At 39.3% G+C, this 18068-nt stretch overlaps 1 protein-coding gene across 5 annotated transcripts in view; it reads right to left on the bottom strand.

Moving 5' to 3' along the window:
* Nucleotides 1–263: 263 nt before the first annotated feature.
* tiam2a (TIAM Rac1 associated GEF 2a) overlaps nucleotides 264–18068 on the bottom strand; it is a 127389-nt gene continuing 109584 nt past the window's right edge. For all 5 annotated transcript variants that reach the window (XM_051868115.1, XM_051868112.1, XM_051868116.1 and 2 more), the window contains 12 exons: nucleotides 16277–16465; nucleotides 11852–11920; nucleotides 11110–11235; nucleotides 9475–9583; nucleotides 8276–8455; nucleotides 6912–7030; nucleotides 6705–6813; nucleotides 6327–6385; nucleotides 4507–4603; nucleotides 4321–4402; nucleotides 4079–4236; nucleotides 264–1684 (listed from right to left, as the gene is read on the bottom strand). In XM_051868115.1, the coding sequence (XP_051724075.1) occupies nucleotides 1074–1684; nucleotides 4079–4236; nucleotides 4321–4402; nucleotides 4507–4603; nucleotides 6327–6385; nucleotides 6705–6813; nucleotides 6912–7030; nucleotides 8276–8455; nucleotides 9475–9583; nucleotides 11110–11235; nucleotides 11852–11920; nucleotides 16277–16465 (1908 nt within the window). In that variant the 3' untranslated portion in view covers nucleotides 264–1073. The remainder of the gene's footprint in view (nucleotides 1685–4078; nucleotides 4237–4320; nucleotides 4403–4506; nucleotides 4604–6326; nucleotides 6386–6704; nucleotides 6814–6911; nucleotides 7031–8275; nucleotides 8456–9474; nucleotides 9584–11109; nucleotides 11236–11851; nucleotides 11921–16276; nucleotides 16466–18068) is intronic.

The raw sequence follows: 18068 nt of genomic DNA, 5'->3' as shown, positions 1-18068 counted from the left end.
TCTCCGATTTCATTAAAAATATCTTCATTTGTGTTCAGAAGATGAACGAAACTTACAGGTGTGGAATGACATGAGGGTGAGTAATTAATGACAGAAATTTCATTTTTGGGTGAACTAACCCTTTAATGTTCAAATCGAATGCTGAAAGCGTGGTTCATTTGTGTCATTTCTCAATGTATGCACTTTATTACTTTGTTTATCAAACAGAGAAACAAAGTTTGTGCTTTTTTGCAGGTTACAGAAAGTCATTAGGACAAAAATAATCCAATAACAACAATCAGACACCTTTTATTACAGTTTTTTTGACTGTGAAGGGTCAAACGTATATAAACTCTTAAAATTAAGTCACAGTAATCCATGAAAAAATAATATTTACACATTTGAACATTCTAAAAAAAGGACAACTGCAGGCTTTATTTTAGAGGTACATTTCCAGCATAGCACATTTAAATTCCTGATCGAATGTTTACAGCTGACCACTTTGTTATAGCGAAGGAGAAAGTATCATGGGTGGTTTATCAAATCCTCAACCCAACCTTTTGGATTCCTATTAAAATGAAATATATATTTATAAAAACTTGCTAATAAATAAAACGTTTTATACAAAGCAAATCCATGACCAAAGCAATGCTTATATTTAAAGCAAGAAATATTTGTAGTGTCCTGTGTTTTACAAGGCAAAATTAAAAACCTGACAAAATTCGGTCCTGTACTTGGATAGCTCTTATTATGTGTACGTGTGGGAAAACACACATGCCTTTGCCCTTCTTACACAGCGTAACTAAGACCAGTAATTTGGTTCTCTGGTGCAAAACAGTTGCTATGTGGGCAGTTCAGTAAATTAGTGCTGTGGATCATGGAGGACGCAATGCTTAACACCATCTTATTAAAGGTCTGTCAAACTGTGGTTCCACAAAAGATGAAACTAAGACTGCATTGACTGGCCTTCAGTTGCTTCCTTAAATTGGCTGATAGCTTTGCAAAGGCTGCATGGGATAATGTGGCTCCACACCAGATCAAGCATATAGGTGATGAAGCCATGCTAAGCTTTGTTCTGAGGTGTCCAGGTGATACTATGTCGCTGCTGCATTCTTTGCCTCCGTGGTGTTGTCATAGAAGAAATCCTCGTTGACAACAGAGGTCAGGCTCTGCACACTGAACTCCTTCTCCAGTAGTGAGTTAAGGTCAACATTATTTGCCATCATCTCTGTCTGGCTGTCCAATGAGTGGCTGTGTCGATGCATGTTCAGCAGGGCCGCCTGGCTGCGTCTGAGGCTACCTGTGCCTCTGACAGGCTTGCGTTTGACCGCGCCGAAGTGAGCTCGCTTTATAGAAGACCGCCTTTCTGGAGTGTCCACTTCTCCGCTCTCCGGCTGCACACAGGGAGCAGGTGCCTGGGAGGCTTCCTCGGTCAGCTGAAGCCTGCAAAACTGGGCTTCGATAGCACTGGGATTGCCTCGCCACTCCTGCTGGTCGTTGTTCTCCTCGTCCTCATCACTGATGATGTTGGATTCTTTGAGGCCACTCTGTGACGGCTGATCCAGAGGAGCGCTGGCACTGCTGGTGGTTCCACTGCTTACACTGGCTGAATCTGAGTCTGGTAGAGACGGCCGCAATGGATCATTGTTGGGGTTGGAACTGTCATTTGAAGGCAGCCTGGAGAGCAAAAACGCTCTAGAAGAACCTGTGGTGCACACATAAACAGTCATAGATGTTAAGATCTTAGAGGAAGAGTACAATCCATGTCAAATATTATCAGTACATCAGTATCTCAACACCATGTCTACACTAGATGCATGTGATGAAGCATTGCATTTTGACTGTTGACAAGACTTGTTCTTAACTTGCCACAAAGCTACACAAGTCACTTTGTTTCAACACTTCAGAACAGTGGTTTTTAATCCTTGTCCAGGAGACCCACCGCTCTGCACATTTTGTATGTCTCTTGTAGTGTTTCCAAAAGTAAACCAAGTCAGTATTGAAATGATAAAAATTTGACGACACCAGCATTTCCCCCTAGCATTTTGAGCGCTGTTGAATGGATTCTTAAACACCTTTGATTGGTCATTGTGTTCATGCACTCAACAGATGTCTGTGATTGGCTACAATGAACAACACTTCAAAAACATGTTGTAACTATAGATGCGAGCGGCAATTATCGGGGTTCAAGCACATTGAGACCTTTAAGCACATGTGTAAAAAAGGTATAATGTTTTAATTAGCAAGCCTGTAACCATCTCCATCATAGCTGGAAAAGACCATTTACAGGCAATTTACCATAGGAAATATATGGTTTTAAAGCTTTTTAACAGTTATTGAGGTTGAGCCAAAATCTCAGGACTAGTTTAAAAAAGCTGTTTTTTTTAAATAATCTCCAATATTTAACGAATGATTCGATGGACAGCGGCGGTCCTAGAGGCAAAGTTGCTCAGAGTGAGGAGTTCTACCATGTGGTACAAATGTCGTGGGCATGTGCGAAAGATTGCGCGGTACACAATCCTTTAAGCACGTGAAAAACATGAAGGCGCCCTCTGGTGGCCTATTTCTTTCAAATTTCTCACAGGCCTCTAGTGCCGGGAGTCAAACAGGCCCAGTGAGTTTCTATCCAATCAGCCTCCGATAACCTTGTCTGATAGCTGCTCAAACTTCATTGGCCGTTTTTTGGAGATACGTCAATGCCCTCATAGACAATCATGGCTCCTTGGACAAAGACACTGCAATGCCAATCAAGTCAATTGGACTAACAGTGAAGTAGTTATAGCCATTTTCATGTTATAGCACCACCAAGTGGCCAGTTGCCACAGAATGAGCTCTTACATATGTTCACAAGTTATAGCCATTTTAGTAAAAGCGGCTCCACCCACTTTGAACGTTTTTGTGACCCTTAGAGGGTCAAAAATAAATTTTTGATATTTTGACAATCAGACTCCAGAGAATCTTACTGCACTGGTTTTGTTCCGATCAAAAACCTAGGACTAGTTCGCAAATACCTGAAAATTTCGCCAGAATGGCGAGCGAATCTGAGGCATTCATTTTGGCCGTCTTGAGCCAAGGACTCCAACGATATAAGACACTTGACGCACTTCACCGAGCGCTTACACAGATACACATGAGAGTGTTTTTTATCCACTGATAGATGGATCCATTGATAGATGCCTGCTTTCAAACACTCCTGTGTGTATCTGTGTAAGCGCTCGGTGAAGAGAATCATTGATGTCTATTTACAACATGTTTTTGAAGCGTTGATCATTGTAGCCAATCACAGACGTATCTGATGAGCGTGTGAACACAAAGGCCAATCAGAGGTGTTTACAAATCCGCTCAACAGCGCTCAAAATGCTAGGGGGAAATGCTGGTATCGTCACATTTTTAAAATTTCAGTACTGATTTGGAACCGATGTCGGTACTTTTGACAAACCTAGTCTCTTATCTGACACACCTGATTAAGATCATCAGCTCATTAAATGAGAGCTCCATGAACTGAACTGAGTGTCGGAGAGGCGAGACATACGAAATGTTCAGAGAGGTGGGTCTCCAGAACCAGGATTGAAAACCACTGCTTTAGACTGAATTGATCCTACGACAGATAAATGACTGACAGCCCAAATAGTCACTCAAATAGCTGTTGCTGTCCACCATTTTGTCCATCAAATTCCTTTTTCCTTTCAATACTAGTTATCCAGAATGGCTAGTTAATGGAGTTTTGTTTCTGTTCTCGAAATTAGGCAATAATCTCAAAAAATGCAAGCGTTCAATCAGACGTTGTTTTTAATGACCAACTCGCAGCATCCTTTTTTTTGAGGGACAGAGTGGCACCTTCAAAAGTTAACCACTGTCATAAGGTCAATTGATTGCTATGACCTTTGTTATATATTTTAATAAGTTCTGAAGTTCAAAGGCAGCTTGTGATATAGTAATCGTTTACCAACGGACATCCTTTGAAGTCTTGCCTCAAGATTATAGCTGATGGTTCTGTAATGTTCAGCTTCAGCACTTCCACTGTGATGTAACACAATGTTGTCCACTTCCAGTGCAGACACAGTATCAGACATGTAAGTAAAGGAGAGCTCACACTGACCTAGCTTAGCAGAAGCTGGCAGAGTTTTCCGAAGGGGACTAAGACACTTTTTACAGACTCTCTCCGACTGCTGCTCAACTTTTTGCTTGTTCCGACGCAAGTTCTCCCGCAGGATGGAACGCATCACCCGGATGATGTTGACTTTGCACTCTGGAGTGCTGCAAGAAAATGTCAAATGTTACGCTCTGTATGGAATAAAATGGGACACTAAGTTTATAAATGACCAAGTAGGTAATTCCCACCTGCTACACAGCTGGAACACCGTCTCCGGCCTGCCCTCTTTTTGTGATTTGGTGTGGATCAGCTCCCAGATGCAGTCTGTGTCTTCAGACAACATTAAAAGGCAAGGTTGATTATTTGTACATTTGGTAATTACTGTTAAATCATACTGTCTCTATGAGCTCAAACAAGCCAGATGTGTGTCTTACCTGCAGTATTGCCCAGTCTAACCTGCAGTGCTGACAGGGGAATGAGCCAGCGAAACTTGAATGGATCCTGATCTGCATGGGCTGATCTTGAAGTTGGCTGGAAAACAAAAGCATGCACATGACATTGAAGGAATTTATAGAATTTATATTTTTATTAAAACTGTACTATGTGAATGTCCATAACTTCAAATCACCAAACACAATTAATGAAAAGAAATCTGCAAAACCATTTTAATCCAAAATCTGCATATTTATGTCAAAAAGGATGAATACTTAACCCTTGTAAGCTGTTACCCTTACCCTTGTAAGGCTACTGGTGTCTCCAGACAATAAAATGTGATTTTATAACAAAATAATGTTTTTAATTTTTCTCACTTTATTAATGTTTTTGCTCTACATTTGTGCAGATTTGGGGGGGGATTTATGGCATGTTTTAAATTTATATAAATAAATTAATAAATATTTTTAAATGGGTTGTTTTTCCTCCCAAAAAACAAAACAAAACATGCATTTATGTAAAATTCAAAATTCACTTTAAAAAAGCTCCACATTTCAAATTTTCAATCATGGAGATATGGATAATTTGCCATATTTTAGTGTAAGATTTTTGCCATCTGTTGGAAAAAAGTAAAAGTAAAAAATGATCACTTTCACCAATAGATGACTATAGCTCCACTATTGCTATTTACAATGCTATTTGGCATGCTTTTTGACTAACTGAAAGACATATTTGCATGTTTTTTTTCCAGTTGGATTCAAATCTACATATTATGAAATCACAATGATATAATAAAAACAATAAAAATCACTGTTTGTCCAAGTTTAGCATTTTTTTGTACTAAAGTAAGTTTTGTACTGAAGTCTGTGCTAAATTGTATTGTCTCATCCTTTCATCTCTCTGTGTGTGTGTGTGTGGGTGTGTGAGAGAGTGCACACTGTTCTCCATCTTGGATGCTTCGTGGTGTCACCACTTTATTTTTTTTGTGATTGTGCATTTTGGCTGATTTTAACTGAGAAATTATAACAGCAATTTTTATAGTCTCACTAATTCATTCCTGTGTGTGTGTGTGTGTGTGTGTGTGTGTGTGTGTGTGTGAGAGAGCCTGATCATTTTGCATTGTGGATGTTTTAAAGTGTTGCCACTTCATTTCTGTCTGTGTGTTCTTCATCGTTTGTGATTTTGAGAATTAATTTTATCCATTTTCGAGAACAGCTTGAGTGCGACTTTTTTCCACACTAACATAAAAGAAGATAACATGTATTTATCTCTTTTTTTTTTTTTTTGTAGTTCTACAAAGTATTAACAGCGCTACAAAATTTAATGCCATTTGGACGAAGGGAATTTTTATTTTTTATTTTAAGCAAACTAATAGCTTACAAGGGTTAATGAAATGACTGCCCATATTTATATTTAGGATTGTTTTCTAAACTTGTCACAGTATCCATCTTATTTTTCAACTCAGAAGTAAGGTGTTTTCTGTCAATGTGTGAGACTTCCAATTTATTAGCCACTATAGGGAAATAACGAGAAGAATATCAAAGTGCATTAAACTGTAAAACTGTTTGCACTACAAACCAGTGTGTTTATAATTAAGACAATACATTAAAATAATATGGTAAGAAATACCAGTTTGCAATATTAAGCATCATAACGAGCATTTTTGTACATCTAAAAATAACTGGACACATTAAATTTACAAATTGCCCACTCTTACCTGAAAAATAAGGTGGATAATACATGAAAAAAGAAATGACAAAATGAAGGGACCCTTTTAAAGAGCTGCTAAAGTAATTAGACCCGAAGTGAAAACAAGACTCACCATCTTCTTTTTCACTTTGTTGTTCTCCCTGTACAGCAGTATCACAGCTCTCTTAAAAACTAATGACAAATCAGAGAGTCAAGCAGATATGTTAATTTTAGAAAATGACAGAATTCTTTGTCTTTGAGGATACAGAACTGCTGCCAAAACAAGCCCGGCATACTTTCACAAAGCTATAAAAAGCTCTGTGGATAGTTCAAGCTGAGTGTTGCATGACGACAGAACTGAGGCAATATATGGGAAAGTAGAAGATTTGTGCATTTGTTTAAAAATAAAGTTAAAAAACTACTAATATATTAAGGTATAAAACATTTATTTTGGCACATGAAAATGTAACTAAGAATGTAATGGTTTCATGGGAAAAGAGCAAAGCCTCACCAAAAACAGTCAGCTCAGGGTCCTTTTTCATACGGCCCAGCGACGGGAGCGGGTTGAGCCAGATCACAGAGGAATGCATGAGGAACTGTCCCATAGAAATCTCTGTGACCTGGGAGAAAAAGTGGAAGAGAGAGACAGATGATAACTGAATATGGAGTTAAATCAGGGTATTACCCTGGTGCGTTCAGACTGTTTATGCAGCTGTACCTCTTTCTCAGAGCCACTTTGCTCTGCTACCAGCTGGTCAAATACTGCACCATAGTCCTCATAGATCTTCTGCATCTCATTGATGTGGCTCGCAACTTTTTCCATTTCCTTAAGTGCCTCTGTAATAAGAAAAGAAAAAAAAAAAACTGTTTAAGATACATTCACACTGGGCTTTGATTCCAGAAAACTGAGTTCACACCGACATGTTGACTGCAGTTTGACATCAATCCAGAGCTGGAATGCCCCAAAACTCCCTTGGTAACATTACTGGGAACAATCCTGGAATTTGTCTTGTGATTAGTTCACCCAAAAATTACAATTGCCATTGATGAATTACCCTCATGTCATTCTGATGCTTTCGCAGAACAGAATTATTATTATTTATTTTGAACAATTTAGCTATTTTGAACAATTTCCACACTGGTCCCTGATCACAACATGCTTTCATAGCATGAAAAGGGCAGCTCTGATATTTGCTCAAAACACGCTCTTTAAAGGGTTAGTTCACCCAAAAATGAAATTTCTGTCATTAATTACTCACCCTCATGTCGTTCCACACCCGTAAGACCTTCATTCATCTTCAGAGCACAAATGAAGATATTTTTGATGAAATCTGAGAGGTTTCTGTCCCTCCATTGACAGCTACACTACTACCACTTTGAAGCTTCAAAAAGTTCATAAAGAGATTGTAAAACTGATCCATATGAATTGAGCGGTTTAGTCCAAATGTTTTGAAGAGACGATCGCTTTATATGATGAACAGATTTAATTTAGGCTTTTATTCACATACAAGCATGTTTACTTGATGTGAGAGAACCAATGAGGTTCATTCTCATGTTACACATCATGTTTGAGATTCCGCAAGAACCAATGAGGTTCATTCTCATGTTACGCAGCACGTTTGAGCTTCAGCAAGAGGTTTGTTCTCACGCATCAAGCAGGTTTGGTTGAGCTTCTGTTTATGTTCGCTGATCAATGTTTAAATGCTTAAAAGCCTGAATTAAATCTGTTAATTGATCGAGTCTCTACAGAAAATTTGGACTAAACCGTCTAATTCATATGGATTAGTTTTATAATCTCTTGAAAGAGATGACCTTTTTGAAGTGTCAAAGTGACAGTCGCATTGCTGTCTATGGAGGAACAGAAAGCGCTCAGATTTCATCAAAAAGATCTTCATGTTCTGAAGATGAACGAAGGTCTTATGGGTGTGGAACGTCATAAGGGTGAGTAATTAATGATTAATAAATAAAGAATTTTCATTTTGCATGAACAAACTCTTTAATTCTCAACAACCCACCCACAAAAATGCAACCAGACATCTGGAAACTGCGCAAAAGCAGCCCCCGTCTGTGCGTGTGATGTACCTGTGAGGTGGTAGTGTTCCTCACTGTCTGTGTCCGTGAGAGACACCAGCTCGCGGAGCAGCAGGGGGTACTTCAGCACTCTTTGCACCGGCTTGATCAGGTAGGACTCCAGTGTGGTTGAGTGCTGCTTGGTTGGATTCTTTGCATCGAGGAACTCCTTAAAGGATCGATCTGTTTTGGCTAGAGAGAAAAGACAAATCATAAATTAGCGCCACCCACTGAGCTAGAAATAGTGTTTTTTCGATGGCCACTGCAGGTAAAACGGCTTTAGGCAATGCACACAGGGCACAAAACCCATCCACAAGGAGGCAGCACAGGCTGTCTGACACCTTGTTAGAAACACTGCAGTATAAACGCAACACTGCAGACAATGAACAACACCAAGGTGAGTATGGAGCAGCTAGATTTTGTATGTCATGAAGCCTTGTGACATGTCTTGGCAGGAGTTTGTGAGGGGAGTTCAACACCACCACCTCTACAGCACGCAGAATGATAAATGTATCACCCGCACTGTCGTTCAAATCAAGAGGAGCTATTAGAGCAGTAATTGAGGCACTCCTCGCCCCAGATGGATTGACACTTCAGGGAGCAATTGGCAGGCAATTAACACGCCGACACAAAAAAGTCGTTTTCGCTTTGCGAACGGAAACCTTGGCACAACAGAAGCAGTGTGTGAGAATGTATAATTACAAGCACCGCTGACAGACAGCTACGCACACTCCTGTTGTTGCGTCTGCAGTGCAAGCGCTGCGCTTCATGTCCTTACCCTGCAGTGGTTAAACAGAGCGTGTTGTTTTTTTTTTATAGCCATTACAGTGCAATTTCTGTGGTGCTCTGAGGATTGCTCTCATCTTGTAATGGGATGAATTAAAAAGGAGGACGAGGTACAGTTTTCCCACTTTGACTGTGGGCAGGGCAGCTTCTCATTCATTTGTTACCGGGCAGGCTGCCCGAGATGGAAAACAAGGCTAATGTTGCACGCATAAATTCAGTTCAACATTTATAGTCGCGAATCATTAATACTCGGTAGATTATGATGAAAAGATAAACCAACAACGGCTCTTGGTGTTGTGACATTGCCAGCATAAAACAGGACCCACACAGAATGCAAGATCACTTAAATGATTCTATATTTAATAGAAATAATCTATTCTGTTTTCTTGCTCCCAGATGTGAAGGGGTAATGTGCAGTGCCGTACCTCTTTCCAGAACCTTCTGCACTTTAATGTGGTTGGCGCAAAAGCCGCTGTAAAGTTTGAAGTGCTCTGCATAATACAGAAACGAACCACCCAGTGAGAAGAGCAGCTTCTAGGTAAGGAAAGAAAGAAAGAAAGAAAGACAGCAATGATGCTTCATGAGTTGAGAAGCAGGTATGACACAAGTCTTTCGCTTGAATCAGGATCACTTCAAGGAACAGTTCAAACAAAAATGAACCATTTAATCTTAGCCACCCCACATGTCATTCCAAACCTCTTTGATTTTCTTCCATGAGGCACAAAAGGAGATATTTTGCAGTGAATATACTCGAGATGCTCTTTAGCATAATGAAACCATATAGGGCTCCAAAACTGGAGATTCATTAAAAAATTCATTAAAAACAATAAACAAAGCCCATATGACTCATGCGCTATATACAAAGTTGTACCAAGCTTTTTAATTGAAAATCTTTCCCTCATTTGCATTTGCACATTCAAACTTTTCACATTTCACTAAATAAATACATCCTTGTGTTCCATGGAAGAAAAAAACATAAGTAAATGTCATAATCTTTTTTTCTTTTACGTATAAAAAAAATTATTCGCAAAACTGAGAGCTCTCTACTAAAATGCTGTCTATGTCTCATACAGGGGCGTTTCCACCGAGGAGGCAAGGGAGGCAGTGCCTCCTCAAAAACACTGGATGAGAAAAGAATCGATATTACAAAAAACAATGCAAATATACAAAATGTGTAAAAGTCACTTGTTTTTATTAAGTAACACTGTCCAACAGCGACACCTGCAGGTGAAGTTACAGCAGAAGGCTTGCCTCCTCTGTCCCCATTGAGTTAAAACAGACCCCCAATGCGTGCACTGGGTTTAGTGGGGGGTAACTGAGAATGAATGTGGGAAAGTCACATGAGAGGAGGCAAAGCCTCCATCGCGCTATGATTGGATATGATCAGTTATGATTGGATATGATTGGTTGACGCGATAATTCCCGCCTCTTGTTTTCGTGTACGTTCTCATCAGTCTGAATGAAGACAGTAATGGTGTTAATGGGAAGACTAACTGAAAAGTAAGTAAACAACTGTTACCGCTTTGTCACGTCAAAATCAAACCTGAAATGGTCTGAAAACATGATGACTGTGGGGGGTTTTAGTGAGAATCAGCTTGGGGAAATTAAAGGTACATCTCTGTGTCTGTAACCAGTGTGTACAAGCTTGATGACTGCTGAAAATAAGCTGACTATTAAAAAGAAAAGCTGAACATTAGTTCGCAAATATATACTGTTTGAATTGTTACTGCCTTTAGTTATTATTTTGGAATAAATGTAAAAATGCGTAAAAACACTGTTGATGAAATTTATAGGCCTACTTGGCTTTATAAATAAAACATTACATAGTTATTGCAAAAAATACAAAATAGAATTGTATTTAGTCTCTCTCTTTTTATGTAGTGTTTATTTAATCAGGAAATTAAGAATAATGGACATCCATTTATATTTGATATACAGTAGCCTATATAAAAAAAATGAGGACTTTGCTTCTTCATTTTAAAACACCACTGGTCTCCTATATTACAGATAAGAGTATGAATGAAAGCCATGTTTGCAATGAATGCATTTGGCATGTCCACCTTGAATTGCACAGGGGTCTCGAGTGTGTGGAAGTTGGGGGAGGAACTAATCTTCTCCTCCAGGGTCTGCAGGAAAACTTTCTGGAAGTCCAGCATCTCTGGAAGGCTGCCAAAAAGACTTTCCATCTGGGGAAAGAAAACCCACAACCATTAAACAGAACTTTTATATATGAAAAACATTCATTAAAGCCAGCATGCAAGCAACTGATTTCAGTGTGGAAGGCCATCTTAACAAAAAAATTTAATATAAAAGCGAAAATTACATAACAGGGTACAATTTAATACTTCACAGGACCCCTTTTAAATCTGCAGATTTTGTTTCAGCTGCGCTAGCAGACTTTCTAGCACCTCTTTCTAAATTGTTATTGCCACCCACATTGTCACTAGTAACTTAAGAACCAGTGCTAAAGCCACTTTATGTTTAGTCCTTGTCTAATTTGTGCGAGGCCATGCTCCAGCGTCCATTAACGGGGCTTTAATATGGCCCACTTCTCAGCACATATTGACTGATCTTTCCTCAGGGACATCCTGAGACATGTCAGGGTCATATCCAGTTCACTGGGCGTCAGTCTGGAAACTGGCAAGTTAAACATGTGAGTCTTTGGCATCAGTCACAGCAGAAGGGAAAGTGGGGACATGCAAGCTTATGGCAAATGAGCCACGATTTATCACTGTGTTATCGGTGACAACTCTATCCGACACTGAGCCCTTGAATCCAGCTCCAGTATGTGTTCAGCTTTACCTCGTCTTGGCTGAGAAAGGTCTCCTTTTGTAGGGGCTTCAGGTAAATTTCAAACAGGCAGTTAAGGTCCTGTATAGAAGAAACAGAGGAGAAAAACACATCCTGAGCACTCTCTGAATTAGCTTTTCACATCTCCAGAATAGTTTTTTACCACATGGTATAATCCAGTTGTATTTGGGTAATATTTTTTTAGCTGAAAAATGAAACCATAAATAATGTTTATTTAATAAATAATTAATTACATTTATTCCATGGTCTGTCTGAATACTCAATTCTGATTGGCTGGAAGGTATGCATTAAACCGTTTAATGCACAAGTCGTCCCAAGTCAGTAAAATCTCATTCACAGATCTGTATTAATGCACTGCTTTGCACACACACACACACACACACACACACACACACACACTTGCACATAGAGAACACATAGAGGAGCACAAAAACGTATTATCGGAGCCCTGTGACTTTTATTAATAAATTAGCTCCGCTACTGATTCGCTACATTATATTACTCAGCAAGGAGGTTGTAGCTTTGCTGGTTTTTAAGTAATTAAACTCACAGCTTCATTGCTAGTAAAGAAACTCTGCACAGACACAGGTAATTCACACACACACACACACACACACACACACACACACACACACACACACACACACACACACACCTCTCTCTCTCTCTCTCTCTCTCTCTCTCTCTCTCTGTGACTATATCTCTGTTTGATTTAAAGCGGACAGAATGCTAGATCTAAAGAGTCATAGCTGATGAAAATAACTGTCATTTTTACCCTTCCAGTCAAATATTGCGCTGCAAACATTAATAATAGCTTATAACAGTTGTCAATGCTGGTAAATGACCATTGTATAAGCGGGATAATCCACAGCTAGCTGTGCATTAAACAATTTGAACGCACTCCACGGAGGCAACCACTTTGCTTTGCCTCCACGTTATGCACTGAAATCGTTTAAAGAGGACCTATTATGCAAAATTCACTTCTACATGGTGTGTGTACACAACCACCCTACAATGGTAAAAATCCACCCACTCCTCTTTTTTAATCCCCATAATCATGAGCAGTGTCTCAGAACAAGCTGTTTGCAGATTGTAGCATGTGTGATGTCACACTGCACAGGCCCCGCCTACGACTGCTGATGACAGATTCTGCCCTATTAGCATAGACCCCGCCCTCAGTGAGCTGTACACAGTTCGAGCATTTAACAGCAGCATTCAAGAAAGAAATGTATTCTTATTAAAGCTACTAAAGTTATTCAATCAAGAGCAGAGAGTGATTTTCTGTTTTTTTTTTTTTTTGTTGTTGTTTGGTTCATATTAACAGCATGCAGTAGGTGCTGTATATTACACTGATGTCACTTTAATACACAGATCTAATACATGTGATTTCTTTACTTGCTGCTTACTAGGGCACAATATAAAAAAACAATATAAAACAATATAAAAAAAAAAAAAAAAACTGACATTGCGATATTTTGTTTTTCTGCGATATATTGCAATTGGAAAAAAATTCACCAGATGACTTGAATAGCTCTATTTGGAAAGAATGAATCATTCTAGAACAATTGGGGTGATTTTGAAGGTAAGTGAATACGCATAGAAAATAATGAACAAATTACAAGCATAGATAAATATAATAGAACAATGATACAAATTAAATAGAGCTTTATATTTTCCAGGTAAGTCTAACAGTATTCAGATACAGAAACTGATTAATCAAATCTAAAATAACACTGCATAGTCTTGCTGTATAAATTAAACATAATTAATCTTTGTTAAAACTACAAAAGTGATTTTTCTCTTAGTCTTTTGTTGTTTGATTAACATTCATGACACAGAAAGCAGCAGGGGCTTCTGTTACTTTAAGAGCGAATGTGCGGCGCGGATCCAAAATACTGTTACACATCCGGTTTTCTTTCTCAGTTGATTCATTCACCGACATAAGCCATAATCAATTGTGTTTACGAGGATAGTCGATCTTTTATGTGCATTTTGACCTTTTTTTTTTTGCATGTATGTATCCGTTCAGCCACAAATAGATGCAGAAGAGAACAGCATGCGGTGTTCACGTGCATCTGTACGGCTCTGTGTGTGTGTGTGTGTGTGTGCGCGCAGAAAGCAGCCGGACGTTCAGAATTGAGTTGACTTTCGCGTCTTCGTGCGCTCAAATGGTTTAAAATCCCTTGAATGTTTAAACTGACAGGATCTAAAACTTGTTCAAATGATAAACTTTCATTGTATGATGATCAAACTTTGCAAAAAAATGTTAATGTATTTGGTCCTGGCGGATTAGATCTGCTATGCTGCTTGCTGCTGGACTTGCAACGGACTTGCTACTGCTAATAGATACTCAGACACACTGCTGTGAGCACATAAGATATGCTGCATAAATACACATGCATAAATCCCATAGCATATCTAGGCAAGTGGAGCTGGGGGAGGTGGAGGCGTTCAGACGAACTCTGATAGACACACTGCAGTACTAGCCTGCAATCTCATTGGCTGCAGGATCAACAGAGGCCAATCAGCTTGTGCCATGCGGTAATGATGTGATTGCTTGCAGATTGCATGTAAAGGACCTATCAGTCAGCGCCCTTCTAGAGTTTCATGACTGAACTAGATATTTAAAATGCACATAATGAAGCTTTTCTATCAACTTTTTAATGATATAAATAAGTGGGGAAACGTCAGGGCCCTCTAGACCCTCAGAGACGTTTACATACAACATACAACAAACGTTTAAATAATAGTTTAAAAAGTAAAAACTTCTTTAGTAAAAAGTCATTAGTTATAATGTTATTTTAGGAATTTATAATTTGACATTATTGGAGGATATTGTTGCTAATTTATTATCCATGGCGTTTTCGAGATTAACCTTTAAAGAAAAGCTGGAGTTAATCGGCAAAGACCTACACCAGAGCTTCATTTTGTGCAGAAAGCCAAAGCTTTTGAAAGCATTATAAGAGATATGGATGATGACAGCATCAGTCAAGAAGCTAATGCTTTATGGCTGGAATTGTTTGCTATTTTGGCAAGTTATTTAAAATCGAATAGGTTACATCACTGATTTTATTCTGTCCGCCGCTGCCACTGTTATATGTTAAGCTTTAGCTGAGAAAACAGTTATTTTGCAGAATTACTGGTCAGTCCGTAAATTTAATAACTTAGTGACCATGTACATTTACTGTAATTCTGCTTAATAGTTACATGTTTTTCCCAAATCATAAGTTTAATACGGTCTGTTACATACATTTAATCGGCTGCTCTCTGCCAGTCTAATGATGTGATTTATTATCAACATATGCGGAAGTGTCTATGTGCTTTGGTCTGAGTGCTGTCATGATGTGTCGGCTTGCATTAAATTTTGTTGGTTTTGTGGCCAGTTGTCACCATATTCTGCTGAATGACACACAGGTTGTGTGATGATGCAATTTTTTTGTAATGATGATTTGCATTTTATTACTTTTGGTTTAATTTTGGCGATAACTCTCACACTGTTTGCTTGTGACAATTCTTGTCAAAGATAACATGCAGGTATTATAGAGTTTACTTTTTCCCAGAGGGAAAGTGGTGAGAGGGTCAAGGTTCAAGAGTCACGGTTCGCTACTGATATAAATATTAAAGTGTGTCAAAAACGAGATTTGTTTGAATTTCGTTATAAAATTGACAGAAATCTCGGATTTTATTTCATATCAAAAGTAATTAAATGTGATGGTTTAAAGCACAGCCATTAATCAGGGAAATTCCTGTTGCAGACAGGTTTAAACAGCCAAAGCCGCACCCTGACAGCTCCCAACCCTGCACTATGTGCTGTGGCCATGTTATGGCATCGGCAGACTGTCGGTGCATCAACCTGAATATTCTCATTAGGCTGATTTATAGCAGTCTGCCAGTGCCGATGCAGCATATCACAGACAAATAGCTCCTGCGCAGGACTCTGGGACGGTGCTTCCCCCCATCCTACAAATCACAGACCGCTGGAATAATCTGACACCTATTAACCATGTGCAGCACATTACAACAGAACAGTTTTAATTCACCATGAACATCAGCAGGGTAGAACAGGCAGCACATAAACGATCATACGCAAGCCTCAGTATTATTCAGGAAACAGATAAGAGGGGAGGCGTTTCTTTTTCACTAGCAGGAGTTAATTAATAGGCGGTCCGTCGGGACTCTATCCATCAAATGTGTTTTGCTAAAACAGCCATTTTCACCTCATGGGTGTATCATTAAAAATTGAGGTTTAAAACTGAACTAATGTGACATCCAGATCAGCACAGCTCTGGATAAATAGGTTAAACAGTTCAGTTTTAATGAAGTCAAAGTGTTGTACAGACATGGATTTCTACTCGACGTGAGCTCATTTCTTTCTGTTGAACTATGTTAATAGGGGATTACAGAGTCAGTTCTCACCTTTACGTAGGATTTCTCTGTGTCCACTAATTCCTGGATGACCTTGCGCAGTCTCTCTGTGGCAGACATATGACGTGGACAGGGCCTGAGCATGGGGACCTCTGGCCCCGTGTGCTCCTCCTGGCCCTCCATCAGACCTCCAGAGCCTTCCTGGAAGGAGTGGTACAGCGAACACACTGTATCCACACTCTGCAGGAGACACAATTGAGATCATTCAATTAGATGCCAATGTCAACCAATCCATCAAATATTTAGGAAAACAATAGAGGACACACACACACACACAAAAATGCTTTTTTTCAAGTAATTAGAAAAATAATGCATTACTTTTAAATTTACAACAAAATGTCGGCGCCGATAGCCTTGTGGGCAGCATGCCGACGTATAGCGCTGTTGCGCTTTGGGCGACCCGAGTCCCGGCTCACAAGCCTTTCCTGATCCCATCCCCCTCTCTCTCTCCCACTTCGCTTCCTGTCTGCTTACTGTCCTATCATAATAAAGGCAAAACGCCAAAAATAAATCTAAAAAAAAAAAAAAAATCTGAGTTACTTTTTTAAATAATGAACGCAAGTTACTTTGTTTTCCAACTTATTGACTGGCAGTTCTCCTGTCCCCATGTTGAGAGAAATTGTGAGTAAGTGCAGAGGCGTTGTGTGTGAAACTGAAAGGTTTGTTTGAGCTGCGCCCTCTACTGTACAAGCGTGAATTTGCATTTCCTTCAGCCTGATGCTTATTCATTTCACTTTTGGTGCCCTATCATACACCCGGCGCAATGCGACACCAGGCGCGACGCAAGTGTTTTTTGCTAGTTTCGGTTTTCACATCCAGAAAATGCACTCGTACCCATCTGTTTGCCCATGGGCGTGCTGGTCTGAAAACAAGGTGTTGAAAACCAACAAAAACCTGGTCTAAAGTCAATGGCGCAATATTTTTTTGTTGTTATTTTAAGGGCGCATTAGTAATATGCACCTATAGGCGGGTGCACAATGCGTGTACACTCTGCTTTTTACACACACAGGAATGCACAGCAGCACAAAACATACCCATGACTCATTAAGGGATAAGGTACAACCCTTTTGGACCATGCACCTGGCGCACAGACTATTTTTTCCATCGTTAAACTAGCAAAAGTGGATTCGGACATGCCCTAATGCGCTTAGATCGTTAAAATAGGGCCCTTGGTGTGGAAAAGGCCTTTACGTTTGCCAAAAATAGAATTTGTTGTTGTTATAAAAACAAACAAACAAACAAACAAACAAACAAACAAACAAACAAACAAACAAACAGCCCAGCCCAGGTGAGAAAAAGCAACTCAAAGGTAATGTAATGCATTACTTTCCATAGAAAGTAACTAAGTAACGCAATTAGTTACACTTTTAGGGAGTAACACAATATTGTAATGCAGTACTTTTAAAAGTAACTTTCCTCAACACTGTGCTGTACTATACTAACTGACTATTCGTAAATGGAAAATGCAGTTTTTAGTACAATATAGACTAAACATTAAAAAGTTCTAAACTGCTGTCAGTGCATTTTGGGAAAACATACATTTGAAAGCTTTTCCTCTCTGTTGTGAAGAAACAGATGAGCAAAGATTGATTGTGACAGAACTGGTCCATATATGATGTGTGTGCGAGTATTACATAATTTACGCTGGATCTACCCCCCAGAGACTGTAGCTGCATCACATCATCTTAAACACTGTGAGCGGTTTCAGAATAATAAAACACAGATGATTTGGAGGGTCACATCTCATGTGTACAGCTCTGTCAGCATTCACAATGGTAAGGAT

The sequence above is a fragment of the Ctenopharyngodon idella genome, chromosome 17 (assembly GCF_019924925.1).
Source record: "Ctenopharyngodon idella isolate HZGC_01 chromosome 17, HZGC01, whole genome shotgun sequence".
NCBI classification, from domain to species: Eukaryota; Metazoa; Chordata; class Actinopteri; order Cypriniformes; family Xenocyprididae; genus Ctenopharyngodon; species Ctenopharyngodon idella.
Note: the sequence above shows the minus strand (reverse complement) of the source record. Positions and strands in the feature narration are given on the sequence as shown.